Raw genomic sequence first — 24,546 nt, forward strand, 5'->3', positions numbered from 1 at the left:
TATCTTCTCAGCCTTGTTTAGTCTTTGTCTCTAATGTAGATGGTAAACTCTCAGGGGCACTGACCATGAATTAGTTCACTGAGTGCCAGACAACTGCTGGAGCTCAGTTAATGATGAGACAACTCCCATAGGCCCATTGTCTTAAGTGGGAGTTTTGGCTAAAAGTGAAGACTTCAGGGATTTGCCCAATAATAAGTCAGTAATTCAAGATGCACTTAAAAGACACATTCAATGTCCCTTTACAGCAACATCCTTGGGAAGTGAGCATTTGTACTCTGCAGCACAACTGCAAGGAAGTCTAATATTAATTAGGAAGCAAACTCGAGGGCCCTGAATAAGCCCTTATAACAAAAGATCTTTTATTGAATAACTGTAGAGGAGTGCAATGCCAAAGTTTTCACGCCAGAGTAACAATAAACTAACTGCAATTAATGCCTTTAAGACCAGTCTGTAAATTTAATCTTAGCTTAAACAAAACAAGGAGCTGCTAAAAACATCTCCTAGAAACTTTAAGAAGGAAAGAGAATGAACATAAACTTAAATAAAATACACAGGTTGATTCAACCTGTTTCAGCTGATAAATGGCGTGGTACTTGTTCTGTGCCAAAGTGACACTTGACCTCTATATATCTTCTTAATGAAGTCAGCAGAGAAAGACACCCAGTGAGCCTTTGTAACACTGCAAGCGAGTTGCAAGCTGGGCTTCACTAATGGGAGCTGTCACTTGTTTTTTTCCAGGTCACAAACTAAGAAGAGCAATTAAATCAAATTGGAGGCTGTACAGATTGGAGCAAGCCTCAATAGGCCAGGTACCTAAATCATTAAAGACATAGTTCTTTTCCATGATAAATTGTTGAGGAGAGTGAAACATGCTGCTGGTCATTAATCTGGGCTAATCAGCTTGAAAGCTGGGTTGTTTTATTTAGTAATTAACTGGTTATTTGGGAAAAAAAAAAATATACATGGCCTATAGAGCTGCCATCCAGCAGATAATAATGCAGAACAGTGGGGAATCTCTTGAGGGCAATTCATGCCTTTTCAATTATAGCCATTGGCAAACTCTGAAAAATGGCTCTAGGTTTGCATTGACACATAGTAAAGAAACACACTCCAATGAACATAGCAGGCATCTTGTTGCATGCTGGTAATTGCTCTGGCCTGCCCCTTACGTAAACTGCACTAGAGCAAACCAAGCATTTTGGAGGTGTACTTATTCCCATCTCCTGGATTTAGAGTTAGTGTTTGTCAGACCCTTCTGTTGGAACTGGGGGAAAAGAGCTGCTGTGTGCCAATGGTCAGGTCTGCAATAAGAGGAGCTCCAGCATACTCCTTCACAGGTAGGGATTGCATCTTCCCATGCTGATTTCCAGTAACCAGTCCAGACATCTCCAGATGTGTTCAGCGGGATTCCCAATGGGCTGAGACCAAATGCAGTGTAAGCAAAGAAACTGAAGCCTATTTCCTGGGGAACTGGCTGAGCAGAGACACCAGTCTATCAATCCCTGCTGTCCTACATGTTTATTGATGGCCAAAATACACAGGACTGACTGTCTATCTTTGTGCTGCAGCAAAGTCAGAGTGAGAAAGTCTCTTTGCAAGAACATACCATAGGAACAGTGTGGTAATTTTCTGTGAGGAACCAGCCAGTACTACTTGCCAAGTCAGAGAAAGGTCAGTGTCTCCCACACCCAGCCATAGCTATGACAGGCTTTTTTCACACTCAGCCCTTCCAGTCATTTTGCACAGGAGCACCTAACTCGTTTGCTCTAGACATGGATGCATAAACAGGTAGCTTTCCTTTGGTGGCTGAGACAGATCTTTTAGCATCACTAAAAATTGCTTCCAGGTGTTCACAAAAAGCCTCTCAAATGTAGGGATCATTTAAGTGAACCACATGTCCCCAGAATGGACTTTTGTCCTTTGTTAAATACAAAGGATAGGAGCAAGCTTAAAATTCTGCTGGAAAAAGGCTTCTGGACATAGAACAGAATCATAGAATAGTTAGGGTTGGAAAGGACCTTAACATCATCTAGTTCCAAACCCCCTGCCATGGGCAGGGACACCTCACACTAAACCATATCATCCAATTTCTTCTCTTTGAGCTGTTCTTAGGTTTAGATGTTCTGATTTGTAAGAGGGCAAAGGCAGAATAAGTCATTCCCTGCATGTTCTCCCAGTCTCCAATAATTAATGGTTTTGAAACCTCTTGCTACATTTCAGTGTTTAATATTTTCTGATGGATTTCTTTTCCATGACATAGAAGAGAACTTTATATTGAATATAGAGACTACAGCTCTGGCTCAAAAAGCTCCCAGACCACGAGCTGCTGGCAGACCACAGTGTACCATGCAAACTTGTCCTGTTTTTTAGCCTACCCTAGGCACGCGCCACTAGCAAATGTTGGAGACAGGATACTGGGCTACCTGGACCAGAGGTATGATACAGCATGACTGCTCTTTTGATAGGTATGTCGACTCTCTTAAGGTTCAGAGGAAAAGAAATCTACAGCTGACACAGCAGCGACAGAAATCCAGGCTGGAGGGAAGGGCAAGTGCCATTAGCAGGCAGGTAAGCACTGTGAAGATGGATGAGCTTGTTGCTCAGTCACTGTATTTAGCCAACTGTACTTCAAAAAACATTCCCTCTTTTAAGAACCTTTGATGGAGATTTTGAAGGCAGGAGGAGAAAAGTGTGAGCCTGTTCAATGGGGCGGGAAGCATCCACCATGCAGAAGCAGCATCCACCCTGCAAACAAAGCTTGCAAATACAGCCCATGCAGGTTTTATTAAACCTGTTCGCAGGGGTTAGGAGAGCTCCAGAGCCAGCAGCATCTCACGGAGCTAGAAAAGCAAACTCCAGCCAGCTTAAAAAAAAGCACCCGTTAATGAAAAACTTTACCAGGAAAGCAGATCACATCAAGGCCACACAGAAGCCTCAGATCCTTTAAGCTGCACTTTGAAGACCAGTGGTGACAGACTGACAGATAAAGGCAAGGTCACAGGCCATCAAGACCCCCTCCAACATACCGTGCAGCTGAGTTGAAAAAAAGAGAAAAATCATTGTTGCTATTTGATTAAACATTATAAACTAAAAATAGCTGAGTATCTCTGATTAGGAGAATTCCAAGGGCTTACAATCCTTGCCACTTGGGGTCCAATTTTTCTCTCTTTTATTATGGGCATTACATTTTGGACAATACCAGGGCTACAGAGGGCATATGTTAAGTTAGTCTAAGCCTGCACTGTGCGAACCTTTGCACCCCGTAGGCTACTTTGTTGACTATTTCTGTCTCCAAATGAGCTGTAAAGGTTGCAGTTTTTCTGGCAGCAGCCAGCACAGCTCCCATTAACACACATTTCATAATTTTCAACAGTATTAATAATTGTCCTCATAAAAGTCCATGAGAGGAACTTAATGGACTAGACTGTTTTTATTTCCATGAAATTCCTCCTCTTTTAAAAGCTCTCCATGCCTGGATTTAATATTTTCTACTTTCAGGCCTCGACCCAACAGTTTCCAGGCATAAACTTTCTTACTTCATGTGTGCTAATGCCATATGAAAAGTAAAATGATGTAAAGTTCTGCCAGACCCTGCAAGCTGGGTTGAAAAAGTCAGAGATGAAAGGGGCGCACCTGATAGTCACCCTCAGGTGACCGTGGTGGGACTCTGGGGAATCATTAGCCCTAAGCAAGGATTTCTTGACTGCACAAAGAACTCAGCAGCCTTTGGGAATGCCTACCGCAAGGTCTATCCCACAAGGGATGGCAACCAGCAGGACATCACCACAACAGATGTAAAACCAGGATCCAGTTCCAGACCAGGATCTCAGGCCTGGGGTCAGGCAGTGAGGGGGCAGCAGCCAGTATGTCTGAGCTGCATTCAGCCACTCTTAGTTTCCATCAGCAAAATGGGCACAGAATAATCTATCACTGAAAAGCAAGATCATGAAGTGTTCTGGCTGAAGCTGGGAGAGTGACCTTAGAAACCCAGATTCAATAGGCAAGGAGGGAACAGAATTACCAAACTCCAAGTTCAACATTTAATACTTTGGGGAAAAACATCCAGTTCAAGACAGCTCCTGATTCAGCAGATACAAGGCAATATGAGATCTCAGTGCTACGGCACAAACTTAGTCAAAGTAGAGTGGTAATGTTTGTCAGTCACAGTAGTAAGCTTAGTAAACTTCCCTGGTGAAAAGATCCACCACAGAGAACGGTTAAAGCAGCCCTCAGTGGTTTTTTATTGCATGTCTCTTTTAGGCCACCCAGAAGCTAGAAGTTTGGTGCAGGTGATCACAGTGACCCGTTCTGGTCTTACCACCTAGAAATATAAAGCAGTAGGGAGAGAAGCACTTGCAAATGGCTTACAAACAGTTAATAGATTTTCATTTGTTCCCTGATGTCTCTAAATTCCCATAATGAAGCAGTCTAAGATGTAAATAATTTTCTTTATGAAGTGTTCATATTGCACTGGAAATTGACCTTGAAAACACAGTCAAACAAGATAAAGCACATAATCTGAGACTGGCTCAAAAACTTCACAACGAGGATCACTGAACTCCTTTGATTTCCAGCATCAGCGGAAACAAAGAGCTGGAAAAACTTCACTTAAGTCAGAGCACCCCCACCCAAGCAGTATCAATCTGAAAATCCAAAATGAATAAAACCCCCAAGATGATCATTCATATGCATTATACCGCAGAATTTCTCTCCTGCTGGCCAAGCAAACACTTCACCTCAGGTGTATCTTAGGATAAGATACAGGTCTGTTTTCAGCTTATATGATACCAACATGTGTTATCTTGAAAATGTTTGCTTGCAAAGTCATACAGCTAGCTGGCCAACCCTTTTCCCTTTATTACCAGCTAAACCCCTCAGTTTTGCATGTGGGTGTTTGGCTGGCTCAATCTTTTCCAAGTTTATTCTGCCCTTGTTCTTCATTAGAGTAACTGCAAGCAAACTTCACAGCACTGTCACACTGATAACCAAGTGAAACATACCTGACAGGAACGACATTCTGAGGGACCTGCAAACCTGAATACTGGCAAAGCTGCTGAAAAGAAGAGGAATTTTACAAACACTTGGGAATTTATGCCATGGTTCTGCCAAAAGCATTTTGACTTAGATTTTGCACACCCCCTCAGTCCTCTGTCATCTAACATGCAATTCCAAGGCGATCCTTTTGTCTCTTGACTCGAAATTAAGCCTTACACACAGGAAAGCTATTTCCAGAAGGTCTCAGAGAAAGGGAATTTCAAACACAGCATACTTCAACAGTGAGGCATTTCCAGAGAAAAAGGCCATACCAAAACATTGGTTTTGGAATTCCAATGAGCAAAAAAGCCACCCTTGTATTTCTCCTCAGCCACATGGGTCTGCACAATTAAAACACAACAGTTTCTTCCAGGACTTTGTTAAGGTCCAAAATAGCTCTCTATAAGTGTGCAGTGTGGCATACCATGCCTATTCTCTCTGCAGATCTGTCTGCCCAGACCAGCTCCTCTGGTCCACACAAACTTGTTTCTCCTTGTCTGCTGGAAAGGAGCTGTGGTTTTACTTTGCTGCGCTTGAGCAGTGTTTCCGATAACGTCTAGGATCAGGTGTTGGTAAACTCCAGGAAATACTTAGTTCAGGTCACAATGAACCTTTTGTTTAGTGGCTGCTTCTGTAAAGCAGAAGGCAATTTTCACATTAGCACTTATTGTAAAATTATCAGGCCCAAGGAACTTGGCAATTTCTGGAAAAACCCTCCTGCCATATATTTTGGAGGTACACGAATGAACATCTTTAATAGAGAAAAGGTCTTATTTCTAGCTAGTTCTCATCCTAAAAATCAACTGTGCAGGTAAAAACTGGTGCAGCCAACAGTTCCAAGCTGAATATGGCTTAATGTACATACCCACTTTCTCTGAGGTAGAACTGATGGAAACTATTTAAAGACTACTTGATTCTTTTCCATTATATCTCCATGTATCTCCTGATTACCAGTGGCTGAAAAATCATTACCAACATAATAAAATTCCTTATGCTAGTTGGCTGACCCCAGATGACTTCATTGCTGCTGCTGAATATAGTGAAAATGCCAAATCTCTAGAGCTTCTTTACTTATGAACTGGACTTCAGATTTATCAGGAGAAAAGTCTAGCTCTCAAATATTAGCAAAAAAATTGGCTTTTTTGGGGTTAAGATTCAGTTTTGGATTATTTTGAAGAATACATTTGAAACCAACAGTTTCTGAAGGACCAGATATAATGAACTGATGCTAGTCAATACAGGTAGTCACAGGTTGTCATATACATTTATGCAGTGCCCAGAGGTCACACAACAAACCTTTTAAATAAATAGACTAGTATTCTAAATGGCAATATACAATGTTCTTGACTGTTTTTACAACAGCCAGCTTTCCATCTGTATAGGAATATTAGCTTGTTACCAAGCAAAAGTCCTACTCCAAAGCCTCAACAGGGTGCAGGGGTGCTGGCAGCTATGTTTGGCCTGATGAACTCCTGCTATCAGGGAAGCTAGAAGATATAGTCCAACTTGTTCATCAAGAGGCAGTTATTCCCTAGCCCACAGGAACTCGCTTATCTCTTCTAGTGAAGCACCAGGCTGCTCTTTCCCCCTCTGCTTCCTTCACCTGAATAGCCCACAAGCTCTGGCTAAGCCTTTCTAGGAACTGCTTCCTTTGGAAGCCAGGATATGTAAATTACCTGCAAGCTTCATATGCACAGACTGCATAGGGATGTATGTTATCTGAAGGCAAAATATCAGATGACCTAAGCTTATTGTATAAAAAGGGATAGCATCAGCTTCAAACATGTGAAAAAAAACCAGACACCTGAACTGGGTAGTGGTCAGGAAATCAGCTTCTACTGTACACAACTTTGACTCAGCCAGAACAACAGCCACTTCTGCCATCTACATTTGCAGGTGGATGAAAAAATACAGCTTTACAGGACAGACAGGCTCTTCTCTCTCTAAGGGCTGGTGGCTGCTAATTTTCTTTGTCCATTCCACAGCTATTGCTAAGGAAATAACAAAACAAAATGAAAAATGCTTGCTGCTGCAAAAGTAAGAAACAGGTCTGACTTCTTCCTCCTGGCTGGGATCTCAGTCAAGACCAGCACAGTGAAGGTCTTGTTCTCCCCTGGAAGCTCAAGACAGTTTTGTTTAGGGGAAATAGAGGCTTCAGCAGCTGCTTTTTAGTAAAAGGAACCTTATAGACAATAGGTGAATCATCCCCAAAAGCAATCACTTGACATCTGCCACAAAGGCTTCCAGCCTCATGATCAATGAGTCCCTCTGAACTAATATAGGAAGAATTATGGTGGTATTTTCCTGAAGCATGGAGATTCGCCTCCTCCTCTTTGCTGGGAACACAATTACAACCCACTCCCCTTAGCTCTGAATTACCCAAGACATGTCTGCAACAAGGCAAAATGTGAACAGTGTACCATAGGATTTGTCCCATTTCAGCACCTGGTGGTGAAATCCATGCTGGCCTCTTCCTTTTTCTTTGAACTTAAGACTTCTTTTTAGTATGTGACTGCATTAACCCCAAAGCAAAGCTGTTTTGTTTTGTTTTGCTGTTTTTCTTCTCTGAGACACAAAGGAAAAGGAAACACCATTAGCTCAATTCGAAAAGGCCATAAATGGCACATGCTATACCTATTTGTGTGTTCACAGAAATTAATCCACTGCGTATAAAAAGCTGTGGATTAATTTCTGAATACATCTGTGGAGTGGACCAATCCTGCAGCTGGTGGGCACCAGTCTAGAGAAGCAGGGTCCAACTGTCTGTAAAAGCTCTTTCTTGCAAATTCACCTCCTAGCAGCATTTGGGTTAACGTTTCACATGTAATACTGTAACTGCAAATGTGTAGTTAGACACTTTTCAAACAGATTCACTATGATTTAGGTTTTCTAACATTTTAACTGCAAACTGGCCTAAATAAAGATTCCTTGCAGTTCACGTGCAAGATGAACCATAGAAGAAAGCAGATATGTGAAGCAAAGGAAAGGCAGATCTGCTTGCATCTTCACCCTTAACCTAAATATGAAATAAATGATAAAGTGAACAAAGACCAAAGGTAGCATGGAAAAAAGTCTTTCTTAATGGCACCATTCTTCTGGGGCATGTCCCTACTGAATCGCACAAAGCTGAATTACTCCAGTCTGACTCAGTGTAATGACTCACATTAGCAAACGAGCAAGCTAGGGAATGCTAGGGAAACAGAAGGGAGAGACCATGAACTTGAAACTATGGAGGCTGGGACTGAAATGACTCTGGACCTCACATAAGGCATGGGGATGTTTCATTTTGGAGAGGACAAGGAAGAGGCCAGGAGCATTGCTCTGTTCAGGTAACAGGACATGTGCACTAGAACTGTCAGTTGTGTTTTGGCTCATACCCATTTTGTCTCTTCTTACATGGTGTCATAGAAAAGAAAGAACCGATAGGCTTGCAACACAGCATTTCCTTTCCAGTGGGACTAGTGTTAACTGCAGTAATCCACAGTGATTTTTTTTCTTCCAAGTATTATTCTTCACTTTCAGCCTCTTGAAGCCTAATCTGGACTCCTCAACATGGACCTACAGCATAATAAAGGAGGGTGGTAGAGATAGCTTTCAAAAAGAGAAAAGAGCTCCTTTAACAGCAGCTATGCCATTGCCCTCCAGTGTTTTCAGGAAGAGTGTGGCTTGTTTCAGTATCAGTTTGAAGTAACCATGGCAGAGACAGGATGTTTGGTTTCAGAGAGCAGGCAGTAAGTTTATATTGTCAAAGCAAACACTTGGGACTCCAAATCACAACACCCCTTGTTGTTTACAGAGTGTGTTATGCCAGAATCGGACTCGAAGATGCACTCCATTGTAACAAAAGAGGACAATGTCATTATCCTGCAATTGTCAACAGTGTTACAGTGCTGAAGACTTTAGTTCAATATTTGCCAAGCAGTAAAATGAGCAATGCCTGTCAGTTTGTTGACCTAGATGCATCAGTTACTAGAAAAACTATATTGAGCAGACAGCAGTTCAGTTTCAACTGTTAGGGACCAAATTCCAGCCGCAGAACTAAGTGCTGTTGAGTCGCACTCAGATTAACAAGAAAACTGTTGAAATCTTGTTTGGATGCTGCTACCAGGATACAACAAACAAGCATTCCTATGTTGAGACACTTTCAAACCAAGTGTAACAACAGTTTTGTAGGATCATTTGTAGGACACACTATAACTCTTACAGCCTGAAGTTCCAAGGGGGATTTAAAATGCTGTGAACATCCTTCCTCAAAAGGCTGAAAACATTAAATAAAAAAGTTATCTTCATTTAATGTAGAATGATTGCTGTGGCTTAATTGAAAGATGTTCTGCAAGCTTCAGACTACAGTAAATTCTGGCAAAGTGGTACATTTGTAACAAAACACTTTTGTTCAGTCACCTGGATCTCAGTGCAGGAAGAAAGGCTGGCTATCACTGCTGGGAATCGTGATGGACCTGGAGAAGCACCCATCCTTGCCTTACACCAGAGTAGATACAGGGAGGATTAGTGCCCCAGTTGCACCCAGCCCTGGGTAAGTGGCACAAGCTGTGGACTGAGAGCAGCCTAAATGCCCTTCCCTTGCATTCATTGTGACACCTCCCACTGACAAATAATTTTATTACTGATCTGCAGCTGCAGTCCATGTACAGGAGAATGACAAACCAGCAGAATGGACTTGTGCTAGATCACATGACAGAGCCAGCGGTACTGACGTATTTCCGCAGAGAAAAAGCATGCAACAACACTGAGTTAAAGCAAAAATCAAGTATGTCCTCTTCTGTTAACTGCAGGCACTGTTTCAGGCCCCAAAGAGCTAACAACAAACAGGCTTCACTGAAAGAGCTAACAATTGTCCCCACCCCATGACACTGAGCATATAACTTCACGCCTGCAGGTAAAGCCTGTCAGTCAGGGCAGCAGCAGCATTGATCAGAATCCCTCACTGCCCATACTACAGTGAAAGAGTGAGACAGTTTTGCAAAAGCTTGATCGGTGAAACCTTCTATAGACCATGCCTTTGTTCTTCACCTGGGAAAACCTGAAAAAATACTCTTTACCCATCTCCTGCCACTCACTCTCCTGTAACAGTGCTCTGTATCAGTCACATACTGCAACTGCTTCTAACTGCATGGACTCTACATACTGGGTGTTTACTAAATAGCAAGCACACCGAAGCAGGCATGACAAATGCCTAGTATATTAAAGGCAGAGGCCCACCACTTGGCTTCAACCCATGCTTTCCTAAGACAATGCACATATGTCACTGAGATTCCTCTCCAGCTTATCTAAGCTCTCAGAAAGGCTTTCCTTAACATTTTAAAAGAGGCCTTGGATGCTAAGATACCATTCTACTTTCTTAAGTTATGTCACAAGACTTCTGGTTCAGCCACACAGTTGCTCTTTAGAAATGAAAAGGGGAGTCCGTGCTTCTGCTTGGGACAAGCGGCAGAAACACTGCAATCCTTTTTATAAAGAATGGAGGGGAAAAAAAAAGAGGAGAAAAAAAAAGATCAGGAACTGAGTTCAGTCACTCTGGGAACCCAGCCTTTATGAACTGTTTACCAAAAGGATGAGCTGGGGAAAGGGGGGAGGGGCAAATGCATGCATTATGTCTCACCTGCTGATTCTTGGAAGTCATGAATATTCTTGTAATCCCTGTCTCTTGGCCCAACAGGCTACAAGCCTTTTCAGTACAAAGCTTGATTTCAGTGAGGTTCCAGGAGCTGCTCTAAGCTTCAGCAAGTGGTATAATATTCCCTTGTTTCCACATCAAAACAGCCTCCAGCCACGAACCACTCTCCAATGTTTCTTCTCCGTTACTCATCTCCTAATAAATAGCATTCTCTTTCAGACCAGATACTTAAATAAATTCTGTTCTGGGCTATGCTGAAACCAGTCAGCAAGTCACGATTTCTGAAGTCGTCAGTATGTTTTTTCATTTGCATACATAGCATGTATGTTGAGATACAGGTATCTTTGTAAAACGTGCTACACATCTGTAGCTAAAAACAAGACACCGGGAACTAACCTGAAAAGGGATGTGAGCTGTAGTGTGAATTACACTATGTTATCTTTCAAGCCAGACAGTACTATTATAAAGCACCTGATCTGAACTTCAGCACAGTACAGGCCAGAGAATGTCACCTGGTGTGCATGTAATTTGCATGCCAACAGGGCAGAGGACAGGCAAGAAGGTTGTCCTGACAGGAAAAGCAAAGGACAAGTAAACAGGGTGTGTAAAAACATGCAACAAAGCAGTGTACAGAGATAAACCTTCATGAGATAACCCATGGCTAGTTGTACTTCCATAAGCCTTGTTGAATCCTAACTTTCAGACACCAGGCAATGGAAAATTATTTTCTTTTACTGAAAAAGGAAGCGTTATCTCCTCCAGCTGAAGGGATGAACTCTGCAGAAATTGAGAGGAGGCAAAAAGGCCTTTTAAAAAAGAAACTATTTTCCTTATGGCAACAGTGTCCAGTGGCAATCAACCTTGGGCCATAAAATAAACATTTAATAGCTTAAAAAAAAGCTTCCTTGCAAAAAGATCTAATTGATTGAAGCTGCCAGATAAAAGCCATGATAAAAAAAATGAATCTTTTGTCCGCTGCTTAAAGCAGAGGTACTACATGATAATAACAAAAGGGACAGCATTACCTTCCAGGTTATTGGTGGAGGTGGAGGAATTTACAATTTTTTAGTTACTTACGTATTTTTTAAAGGGCCTTGTACAGTTAATATTCATGCTGGTATTGCTTGTGGGAAAGCAGGCAAGGCCTCACACAAGGCTATACATATATCAGTACCGGATCTTCTACTGGGCTAAGTAGGTGGAGATGTTGTGCATCTCCCATCTCCCTACAAGATGTATGCTGCTGTGCAGTTCAAGTTATCCAGAACATTTCAGCAGAACACCTCCATGAATACTGAGAGTGAAATAATGTTGTTTAGCTCCTGTTCTGGTTTACTTATGATTTTACAGTTTGGATACTGCAAACTTACTGTTATGTACAATGAAAACCTGGAAGCAGTAGTATTTCTGTGTTGTTTGATACCTTAGGAATCCATTACGCAGGAGGTAAGAACAACCTGCCAAACATCATGGCATTGACAGCATAGAGAGCAAATGCAGGGTATGACTACGCAGGGTAGCTATGGTGATATTATACACCTCACATTTTGCTACTGATCACATGCCTTCAGTCTTCCTTCTACAAAAGTATCCTCAAGGATGCATAGCTCTGGAAACTAGTCTGAAAGATCTCATTGCTCCAATGATTCAGGCCTGGTATATGAGAAACCATTGATTTCCTTCCCATCAAACACATGATCCAAGATCAATTAATCCCTAACAAACGAGACTTAACTTTCTTCAAACCTAAGAAGTGCTCTGACAATTTCAGACATAGGTCTGAAATACCACTTTGCAATCCACTGTTTTTTAGCATATGCTGTACTCGGCTTCAGCCTCAACTGAAAAACTAACACTGGGCTGTTCAAAGGTTGTTCTTTCTTTGCTTCTTGACTGCTCTTAAGACAGATGTTTCAAGGCATGAGGGAGGATACAAACACATGCACGTGAGGGGGAAAAAAAAAAAGTATCCAGGTGTTTAAGGAATGCCAAATGTGAAAGAATTCCAATTCACTGCTTTCTCCTTTAATCTGGCAATTCCAAGGGACCAAGCGTGTCATGACTTGTACCCAGAACAGTTTCTGCTTGGGTGAGTTCAGACAAGGTCTGCATTAACTCCCCAACCTGCAAGAAAATTATTTGAAACAAAAGGTTCAGATATATCCTTTCCCTCCAACAAGCCTGGAAACAAATGGTACAGGAATGAGGTCAGAAAGGAATCATCTGCCTACCATACCACTGAATTCATTTACCTACCTCAGAGCCCATTCAAGGAAAGGGGTGGGATGGAGAACAAGGGATGATATAAAGCAGAATGAAGCTCTGGGGTCGCTCGCTACATTACAAGATTTGACAGGCCTTTGCCAGCCTTCAGCTTCTTTGTGTCTTTCACATAATAGAGAAACATAAACTGAGCAGCCTGTGATCTGGGGGTTGCACTATCAGACACAGCAAACTCTTTGCAAATGCTAATAGTATTGTAGCATCCTGTCAGGCAGCAACACAAAAAAGGATGTTGATTTTCACATGATCCAGAACAGACTCATTGTAAGAAAGGTTGCAATGAATGTTCCATCTCTAAACATCAAAACCCAAAGGCAATTGGCTTGTGGAGATGAGGCAAATAGTGTTTCAAATGTTATCATAGCATAGGGGGCATACTGTTACCTTAACACTTATTTCACGAGGCTAGATGGTAAGGCTGACTGTAATAGAGCACAACCAGAATGTGCCTGTCCCTTGCAGTTCTAAGGACGTGGCAGCTGCCAGTCTTGCCCAGTGATGCTCAGCTCTTTCCTGGGTAAAAAAAAAAAAGTGTCTAAAATGTTAAAAAGGATAGAATTCTTACATTATTTCTGTTATAAAACTTATTATAAAATACCCTTTAAATTCAGACTTCACATCTTCCCCTATATTAGGAATGTTATAATCCAATAAATATACCACTGATTAACCTTCAAAGAGTTCATTGCTGTCCTTTGGGTGAAAAACTTGAACAAAGCTCATCTTGTGGGCTGTCACTAATCAAAGATAGTTCAGAAATCATTTTTGAAGTCAGAATGTGCAATCACCACACAGGTTAGGACACACTGCTCTAGAAGCACTCTTAGACCCTATGGACTTCCAACAGCAGCAAATGAACAGCTTTTTTATCAGTTCTATACAAACACAAACAGAACCAGTTCTAGCTATGCACAGTAATCAGCTTTTCAAGAGAAATGGCTAGGAATACTTCTGGAATTGCCTCTAGAACAGCACCTACAGTCAATTCCAGAAATCAGTCCCACAGTCAATGTCAGGTTTATTTCTGGATTCATCTCCAGAACCATGCCTAGAACCCAACTGAGAGTCAATGTGAGAATCACTACAATAGTTGCTAGACTAAGCACTCTGCTTTATTGCCACAATCACTTCTAGAGCCACTTCTGGAAATATTTCCCCACTGACTGACAGCACCAACCCAGGAAACTTACCTAGATGCAATTTCAGAAATGTTTTAGAACAGTTCCCGAGGTTGGCTCTAGAGTTCTTTCACAAGCCATTCCAGCAGCACTTTCAGGACCATTTTCTGAATCACTTCTACAGTCAAAACTAGAATCATGCCTGTGATTTTTAGCATTTCTTACAGAACAACAGTTTTGATAATTTCACCTTCTGATGTGCTACAGCACTGAGGTGACAGCAGATGCAAGATTTGTGTACACAGAAGTCTACACAGGTTTTTCATTCCAGCACTGCAGCATGAACAATCATTACAATCTCTATATCCTTTCAGGTTCTTCCCTTTGTTTCTGTGTAGTATTTTATACTAAAAAATCCTTGGTAACAGCCTTGTTCTGTAAAAAGTCTGTGATCACAGCCATACAGAACATACAGCATTTTTGACAAACCTCAGCTTTCAGAGTTACATGACTACATATGTCTTGCAAGGGCTTTAAAATGCATTTTATCTTACTGAATGAAAAGGAAGATGGCTTACTGAACTAATTACAAAATAGAAGAGGATAAAATAGATCTAAACTGACATAAACTAAACTAATATAAACAAGTAACTTGGAGACTGCAAGTGACTGCAAGGGCATCCTATGCAGTGAGGAAGTATGACTGGAACATTTTCCGGAGTACCTCAAGACCTAGAATCACATTCCAAATAGTCAAAGAAAACTCATTCTGCAACTCTGCAAAAACAGAGATATCATCACAGACTGAGTTCATATAGCAACATCTTACCTGACGTAAAAATATCCTACAGACATCTCCAGGACCAAATCTCCACAGAACAGAGCTCTTCAAGAAGCCCTGGGTCAGACCTAGGGATGCCGTATTTCAGTATTTCCCAACTGAAGTGATGAAATCTCTTGCTTATTTTTTAATATGACTGTTGAGAGTTACTAAGTTACATTTAAGGTATAAGAAAATTAAATTCACTAAACTTTAGCTTTGGAAATACATCATAACTCAGTTTAGAGTCAAAACATACTCAAAAAACCCGATTCATATATCCTTGATGGTGAAATAGTGCATACCAGTATGTTTGTAATGGCTACAAATTTCACATTTTCACCCTCTAATTTAACTATGCTTGCTTTTGACACTTTGACAGATTTCCAAGTTTTTCATCTCTCTTTTGGTCTGATAACTTAGATAAACCTCACTGTTTAGTAGTAGCTGCTCATAAAGGGTAATTTTCAAAACTTGAAAAAGCACCACTTGTACCTTTTTCATGAAGAAGTGACAGAAAAATCCTTGGCCATTAATAATTAAACCTTGGCTCATTCACAACTCATTTCATGGATTGCTCTGGATCATGTGAAAATCAACATCCTTTTTTGCGTTACTGCATGACAGGATGCTATGATACTATCACAATTTGCAAATACCATATCTACATGATAGTAAAGAACATGCTTAGGAAATGAAATATCTATTTATGGAATAATTATACTTGCATTTGCTGATCCCCTCCCTAACCTCAAAAAGCCACAGAAGTTACGGATTAGTCTTTGTTCCTTACAATAAACTGCTTAATGCAGAATCTGAAGGTAGTATATGTAACACAGAAAAATTATGCAAACTTATGCAAACCAGTTTGAAATTACATACTTTTCAGTATCACATAAATTTTAGAGACAGCTCAAGTAACTTTTTACCATCTAAAAATTACTGTACTAGTCAGCACATCCTTCTTATGCTGCTTGATGTAACTACATCTAACCAGCGAGAAACTCCTTACAAGGACCAATTCTGAAGCCACCAACTAATAGCACACATTAAGCCCATTTTTACTTAAGTGATGCTAACTTACTAGTGAGATAAGCACAGCTTCCTGTAACTCTTCCTTGTTCTAACCTTAACATAAAATCCTGAAAAAAAAAAAGCATAAAATTACCTTACTTATTTAACAAGACCATTTTTGTTTAGTTTAATCATGTTTAATGAAGTTAATATTGTTACAGCCCTTCACTGATCCTAACATGTCCAGGTCTGCATTTTAAGCTTTGTGGAGCACATATGCAGCATCTTCAATATCAGAGCTTTACATAGAATTTTTTTAATTAATTTTGTAAAATTTTTCTTCAACTAAAAGATACACTGAACTCATGGGTTGGTAAGCTGATTGCTCTATAGCTCTCAAACCCCCTGTCCCAGTAAGCATGTTTGTTTTAAATGCATCTAAAAGTAACACTCCACAACAGCCTTCATTTATACTTTCAACAATTGTCTAAACCTCCAGAGACATGTCTGAACTTCCAGAGACACAGCTTTCAACATAATGATTTTCGTAAGACCCCTCTGACTAAATGTATTACATAAATGGTAAGGCAACCATTAATTTATATAGCAAAAGATAAGAGTAAAGTTACCACTAACTTGGTGCTGACACAGCATTTCTGAATCAGGCATTTTAATATCACTAATAGCGTACTTTGTCACAATTTAACAAATGAGAAAAAGGCTAAAGTAATTTCTGAATCTGGTGAAATATTGTGTTCAAATCCCACATTTTTATTATTCCTTCAGTTACATTTTTATTCAATAAATACCTCGTTTTAATGGAATACATCATGCTAAGTCTTAGATGAGCAGCACAGAGAAGTCAGAAGAAAAACTGTAGGAACAGCACACTAAAAGAGATGAACAATGGGCCACTGTATGAGACATTCTGCAATATTTACATTACACAATTTTCAAACAGTGATCTTTAGGCAAATTCAATAGTTCTTTTATGTTGGTTTTGGATTGGGTGGCTTTTTGTTTTTGTTGGGTTGTGGGGTTTTTTGTATGTTTTTTTTTGTTGTTGGGGTTTGCTATACAACCGAAGGACTCTGCCTTCATAATTATGCAAACTTACATTTCTGAAGTTATCTTCAGAGAATGATGATAACACAAGACATTTTTTCATTTTTCTGTTCTCAAGCACTCATTTTCAGGAAGTAATTTTAAACACTGTTAGATCACCTTGAAATATTTAACCTTTCAACAGCATTTTATGAATAGCTCTACACTGAATTTTTGTCCACTTGACTAAAGATTTTATTCCTGAACATTTGGGGAACATCTCACCAAATTTTGTATTGTCTCTTCTGAGAGCAAACGGAAAGAGTGTTATGTTGAAAAATGTTCAGATTTCTCACCTTTAATTGCACACATCAGAATCAATAGCTTTTCAAAAGAGAAAAATAAACCTAAGTACATTTTCCTATATACATAATCAGACAACTGCAAAACAAACTGTTTCAGGCCTAGTGTCTTCTTCCTCAGAAGTGTATCCAGATCATTTGTGGACAGAAAAAAAATGGTGGTGATTAATCACCAGGCACCTATGATACAGAGCCTGTATCATACTAAATTTGTCAGGAGGGGCATTTCTACAGCAAAACTGAAAGGCAGTAAGACTACTTACCGTTTTTTTACTATACTGAATGATAGAAAACAAATTGGTGGGGAAGGACCTTGTGCCTAACATTCTTACAGAAGTGATTTTGGTCTTAGAGTAGCTATTACAAAAATGAGATTAACTGCATTCTTCCTTTTTGAGTTAAGAAGGTTGAATGACTTGGAATTCTACAAAGTATCTTTCTACATTTAACATGTACTCAATCAGGTTACTTTCTAGCTATGGTGAAAGGAGGAGTTAACAAGGAAATTAGGAGTCTGCAATCCCAGAAATGAAATGTAATCAGCTATGATTCCAGAGTAACAACATATATTGGGAAGGAAAGGGTAAAAGAAGCAGCTATTGACATTGTTTCCTGAGCCAAACCTTTTAAGGTGTCAGTGAATAGCAGTCTGTACTTTCACTTGAAAGCACAAGTATTCCTTGGATGATGTGTCTGCCTCAAGAGTTTAGGAGTTTAACAAAATCCACAACTTCCTCTCAAGATCTCTATTTCATGCTTTTAAATCTGTACCAGGGTGATCAGAGAATGCGTCAACACAGAGCATACAACAAATAGAAATGGCATCACTTAGAAGGGTGTTTTAATGTACATACAAATACTAAAACTTTACGTCAAACTGTCAGGATCATTTGCAGGCAAGAAAATGACAACAGGTAAAATAACTTTAGGAATCTCATCCAGCTCAACCATACAAGACAGATGTTGAAAATAAAAGCTTTTTTAACTTTCAGGTCAAAAAAAAACCCCTCATTATACAACTTCAGCAAGCTCCCAAGCTATCTCATTGACACACAAGTCAGATTCTTCTGTCATGTGCACATAGCTTCAAAAATTAAAAGAGCGGGTGGATTTTCACTGAACTTCTCAATCCCATGAGACATTATTTTCTTTCTCCTGCAACATCTCATGATGCTCTCCAAAAGACAGGAAAGAGAATGGGATACAAAAGCCATTTCTATTCAGTCTTCTTTGTGCAAGATAACCTGGAAAAGGCTGCGCTCCTGTGTAAAGTGGCTGTTGAAACAGAAACGAGGTAATTTTAAGATGTGCGCAAATACATGACAGCATTTAGGCTTATGTTTTGGAGAATTAATATAGAAGAAAAGGTTGGAAATAATGCAAATATTTTTGCTAATAATACACACTGCCTTTAAGGAAAAAAAAATCAAAACACATTTATTGACAAGTGTTCCCTAATTTTTGATTCTAGCTAGTTATGCCTCTTTCTCTTAACAGATTTAAAAATAATGAACTGAGAGTAATCAAATAGCTTATGGTGTTTCGCAATATCTGAATAACTAGACAGTAACTGTATTTCTATTAAGTTTAGAAAGTCTGTGTTAAGAGATGAAAGTACAGATCTGCAGATAAAAAGTGAAAAGCAGCAGCAGCAGTCAGGCTCTGGAATAATTAAAAATGAAATTTTCACAAAGTCTGTATGAAAACATGTGCACCTAACAGAAACGGATAATCATTTTATACTGAGCACAAAGAAAATTGTGGCAACCTTTTTATGATTGACACACAATTACCTGCTTGAATAATCTACTTTTCTTGGTGGAGGGCTTCTATGAAGGCTTCAAGCTTTTCCTGGATCTCCCGAACTTTTTCTGAAGGAATTAAAGAGGTCATTTTTCAAACACCTATTACTTAATTGAGGACATGCCCAGAAAGAAAACAAAAACCGAAACCAAACAAAACCAACCCCAAACAAAAATCCCCTAACAAATACCCCCCCCCGCAAAAAAACCTTAAACTTACAAACATGAACAAAACTCAATGCTATTGTCAATATTACCCTATGTATTGTTACTGAATTACTAAGATTTAGAACATTTTTCTACAGCAGAATAAAAAAAATCTTGCCCTGTTTGAAAAACACTATGATTACCATGTTAATTTAATAAATAAAAAATTTACCAAAGCAATCCAAAGCTAGAGACGTTCTATTTTGTAAACCTCTAATTTTCATTAGATCATGCACAGCAGAACTACTGTACACCTGCTACATGTAGGGAGTTGGTATCTTTTGAATAACGCCTACTAATCCCTTTCTCTTTTAACCAAATATCCTTATTCTCCACAGCAAGCGTTGCAAACACCACTAAACATTCTAAAAAGAACTGAAAGCTAGTTCTTTTTGAGCAGCAAATTTCAGGGAACCAAATGTCAGTATTCAAAATACACGTATTCAAAAGGGCATGCACAACGTTAAGAATGTTTAAAACTTCCATTTTATTTTCTTGCATTTCAGTGGTAACCAGATAGATGTGGGCAGAATCTTATTTTATATAAATACTACAGTTGGGAGCTTATTTCACTACAAAAAAACGATCTGAACACAATTACAAATAGTTACTAAGACTGAAAAGGCAACATCGACTGGGAAAAATTCAGAGGTTTAGGCATTTTTTCCACTCTTTTCTCAATTCCATGTAACACTTGTCATCATACAACCTATTTGATATATTAAATTGCCTATGAAGCAAAATTTAGAACATAGCTGGAATCCAATGCCTGCAAGATTTCCTGCTTCTCTCTCACCACATCCTCATTTGAAGCTTCTTCTGTGTGTGATTATGGCCATGGAAAACACACTTCAGAAACATGAAGGAACAGGGGGAGAGCAGTAGGACAGACAAAAATAAGCTAGACGAACATAAACACAGATAATCCCCCCCCCCCCCCGCCCCAGTTAAAAATACTATTGGATTAATGCTGTATGTTCCCATGTATGAGATACAAGGTTTGAGGGGTTTTTTTTGTCTTTTATTAACGGTTTCTTTTCTTTAGCAATACCATGTGTTATAAACATGCTGTGCTGAGCTGAAACAAGAGTAGAGCAGAAAGAAAAATAAAACAGTTTTAAATAGGATACATAAGCATGAGTGGAACAAAAAAGTTACCTCCAAAGAGAATGCTCTAAGAAAGTAGCCAAGGGAACTAAAAGATCCATCTAGGAAAAAATTACTATCCCACAGTTTATGAAATACTTCTATGAAATAATTTTAGAATAATTACAATAGTAATGATGACAATAACTCAACAAAACTCTGTAGCCCTGTTCTAACAGAAGTAGAGAATTTTAGCTAGCATGTGAAATAAAATATGGAAAACGGCCTGCATGAGGATGAAGAAATCTCAAGCTTCTTCATCACGCAATTCTTAGATGATTAAGGGCAAGCCCACTTATCCTTTCAACACTTCAGCGTCCCCTGAACAAACACAGACATACAGCGAGGTTGAATCACACTCCGTGTCCTAAAGAAAGCACCGAGGAACTTTCTTGAATTCCAGCTGATTTTGTGGTTGGTTTTTTTTTTTGTTTTTTTTTTTTTGTTTTGTTTTGTTTTTTTTAAAGTACTTGGATATTCAATTAAGATTACAGTCAGTGTGAGGACAAAAGCAGTATCTTGGAAGTTCAGAAACAGCAGTAGTTGCTTTTTGCCAGAAAAAATATTAAAATAAAAAGTCCGTGATTCAGTTGAGAAGAGAGAATATTTGAAAGCTGCCAGCGAAAAAAAAGTAGCCCCACGATCACTTCTCCTTACTAAGCACATTCAAAGTGTTTTCATTACCTTTTAAAAGAATAAAAAGAAGTACCGTTTGTGTGTCAGTATACAAGTATCTTGTGTAATGAAAACATTAATTACATGGCATTTATTTAGGCAACTACTTAACTTGGCTTCCAATACTGATGCTCTATTTATGTTTACAAAATTAACCTTTGAAATAACATCTTTGTATCTTGGAGAAACTTGACATTATTTTTGGAAATTACTAATCCTGGTCCTTGCTCTCCAAAATTGCCAAACTGCCAGTAGTAACGGGAAATTAGATCTCTTCATGTTGTCCTTTCAATAGATTTTTGACTTTCTTTTTTTCTGTAATTGCTACATGCTTTCCCCAAGTATGTTCTTTGTATTGATCAAGCCATTACTCAGTGAAAGCAGACAGATTTAGCAGTATTAAATGCAAATATTTTCCCTTCTCAACCTCTTGCTAATGAAATATTCCAGTCCTGAAAATTCAGAGCATCAGCAAAAGTCTGTAATTATTATTTCACGCTTAAAAAAAAAAAAAAGGGTCTGTGCCAACAAAATCTATTTTAATTTTCTGATTAGGGCATATTAAAATAACAGGATATCAAATATGTATTCCACCAGAATATACTGAATCAGCTGTGTTTGCTCAGAGAACAGACATACTAAAATTGACTCAATATTATGAGCATTTTATTAGTTTTTATACTTGGACTGAATGGAAATGATTGCTTAACTATAATAATTATGAGATCTTGAGGTAATTTAATGCTTTGAAAAAACATGCTGGCTATTCTTAGAAAAGTTACAATGACTGCCAAGTAGCTGCAATTATTCATGCTATGCCTTGTATTCTTAGCAGTAGTAAAGCCTCAGCACACCCCAGCCAACCTGTTACATTTTCCTACAAGTCTATTCTGTAGCACAGAGAAATCTGATAAATTAGGTTTACTTTTTCAATAGGCTAATGGCAGAGTTATGCATTTACACAACACTAATCTTAATAAACCAGTAAATACAAATGTTTAGGCAGAACTTTCCTAATGGGCGCAAGTGCAGGGTCTGCAAATCTAGAATAACTGCCCATAGTTTCATCAGCATCATGTGACACTGCATTTGGAACAACAATTGGTTGTTACAATTCAAGAGTAAGATCTTTATTTAGGCAAGTTCTCTGTGAAATGCATAAACTGTGTCCCCATATTTGCAGGGTTTTGACTGACACCTAGATCAAAATATCAGTGACTTACACTTGTAAATTACAGTACCTTCTGTTTTGAGGAAGATGTATCAACATGCCAAACCCAGAACATTATTTAGGTTTCAGATAAGAATACTTACTATGTACTTATATTAAGGGATAGACAATGGTGACCTGTTGCTCTAGTTTTGTGGTACTGTGCTTTTCCATGAACAAGCCAGAAATGGAATAAAAGCACTTAGCTTGCTGGCAAATTATTTTTGTAACAGGTTGAGCTACCACAGCATCATTATACAATGTTCCAGTATCAAGGAAGGCTGTTGAAGTACTACGCTCTTTTTATACGGCACTGCAGAAGTTTAAATATATACTATGGCTTACACACTGGATTCTAGAAAGATGATATGGTCTTTGGTAGTTTTAATGCAGACCTGAAGTCACAAATACATAACTCTTCCAGCACCCATCAGACCATGATCAAAAATCAAATTAAATCAATGAAGAATAACTGTAACTAACCCCTTGCTTCCATCTTTAGAAGAGTAAAATTCACAGGCCTAGGGGCAATGAATGGCTATTCTACTTTCCATTTACCCCTTGTTTACCTAAAAGATAAGCTGGTTCATACATCAACTCATGCCTCTTGATCTGGTCATGAATATTCCTATAATCCTCCTTCCATATCCCCAAAATCTTTACTGACAGAACAAGAAAATTCTTTACTCAGATGTCTTGAGATCCTCATTCATGCTCAGTCTCTCTTTGTCTCCATATGAAATAATATTGCTACCTGCTCATTTTCTTTTCATTAAACCTATGGCCCTAAATCCAAAAGGCTCAAACCCAAACTATTTGATCTGTAATGAGAATTTTGATACAGTGCGAAGACAGACAGATGCAGCTAGATAAAATTCGCTTTTCCTCATACCATAAGATGGTCAGAAGGGAAATCCCATAAATATTCAGTCTTACAACTGCTTAGGTTGTTGAGCTTATTTACTAGCGAACAGTGCAGAAGCTAGGGAATCACTGCTAAAATGAAACAGCTCAAGTAAGTAGCCAAATGAACCTTCTGAGGTAAGGCCAAATAATCTTGAAATGGTACTGAACACAAAATAAATAATAAAAAAAAACAAAACAAACCCAAACAACCCCAAAACAACCATGCTTTAAGTAGCAACAAAATATTGATAGATGCTTTCCAATTGCATTAATTGGTTTAATAAAAGGGGTGGTCTCTGCCCACAAACCCTGTCTTGCTTATGCTTCTGAAGATAAGTGAATTTTGACACATTGAAATCATACATACTTACCTTTAAAAACCCAGTGGTTTTAGCACAGGATTTTAAAGATGTTCATGTCTATCTGTGCCAGAACAGGAAGAAAACTACACGGGTACTGTAAGCAAATGAAAAAGCTCTCCCTTTCCCTGTTTACAAGTTTGTCCATATGAAATCAAATTTCAGTTGCAGCATCAAGAAAAAATTAAGTCAAATCTTTCTGAACACAGATCAATCTTTTATTTTGTACTCCGATGAAACTTATAGCATAAAACCATCATGACTAGAATATGTTAACACCTCATTATATATTCTCCTGTTCTATGTTAAAGTGATTTCTACCTCCAACTAATATTTACATGGCTTTGAAAGCTCATGGTTGTTACTCCTTTTACTCTGGATTGTGTTTAGACTTTAGTCATGCCCCCTTCCTGCTCCCCCCCCCTTTTTTTTTTTAATCTTCCTTCCTTTCCTTAATCCCTTCTTTGCCTATAAACATTCTCACTGCTTGCTGTGTCACATCTATACTATGGTTAATTAACCATAGAAGCAGAAATGTTGAATTTACTGCTCTGAATGCACCATCTTTCCTCTAATAAAAAAGAAAGCCTGGTCTGTAGACAGATTTCATAAGAATGCCCAGAAGTAATTCATTAAAATGGGAAATGTTGATCCACAGCTTCCTATTGAAAGTCGAATCTTAGCTTAGGGCTACCTAAGACACAAACCCACCAGCTGTACAGAACCCCTATGAACAGCCAGGTGGAGAAGGGGAGGAGGGGGAAATCATCTCTTCAGAGTTCAGCCCTTTGTACCACATTCCTGGATTTTCTAAGGGCCATGTAAAAGCTTTACTTCTTGTTGAAACAGTACAAGGCAGCACGTTCACAGCTACTTCCAAATAACACCCCAGAAAGCAGACTTTCCACCCACAGTTACATGACCTGTGTCA

At 39.0% G+C, this 24,546-nt stretch overlaps 1 protein-coding gene and 1 long non-coding RNA gene across 11 annotated transcripts in view; both read right to left on the reverse strand.

The window, feature by feature from the left end:
- LOC134155813 (uncharacterized) overlaps positions 1-16,970 on the reverse strand; it is an 81,043-nt gene extending 64,073 nt beyond the window's left edge. Inside the window, exon 1 of the long non-coding RNA XR_009961734.1 lies at positions 14,900-16,970. This is a non-coding gene — a long non-coding RNA (uncharacterized LOC134155813). The remainder of the gene's footprint in view (positions 1-14,899) is intronic.
- Positions 16,971-18,134: 1,164 nt separating this feature from the next.
- The window catches only part of OPA1 (OPA1 mitochondrial dynamin like GTPase), a 53,261-nt gene continuing 46,849 nt past the window's right edge, over positions 18,135-24,546 (reverse strand). For all 10 annotated transcript variants that reach the window (XM_062603333.1, XM_062603335.1, XM_062603329.1 and 7 more), the window contains 2 exons: positions 19,104-19,181; positions 18,135-18,585 (listed from right to left, as the gene is read on the reverse strand). In XM_062603333.1, the coding sequence (XP_062459317.1) occupies positions 19,140-19,181 (42 nt within the window). In that variant the 3' untranslated portion in view covers positions 18,135-18,585; positions 19,104-19,139. The remainder of the gene's footprint in view (positions 18,586-19,103; positions 19,182-24,546) is intronic.

Source organism: Pezoporus occidentalis, unplaced genomic scaffold (genome assembly GCF_034315485.1).
Source record: "Pezoporus occidentalis ecotype Australia unplaced genomic scaffold, CSIRO_AGI_Poc_V1 ctg8, whole genome shotgun sequence".
In the NCBI taxonomy this organism is placed as follows: Eukaryota; Metazoa; Chordata; class Aves; order Psittaciformes; family Psittacidae; genus Pezoporus; species Pezoporus occidentalis.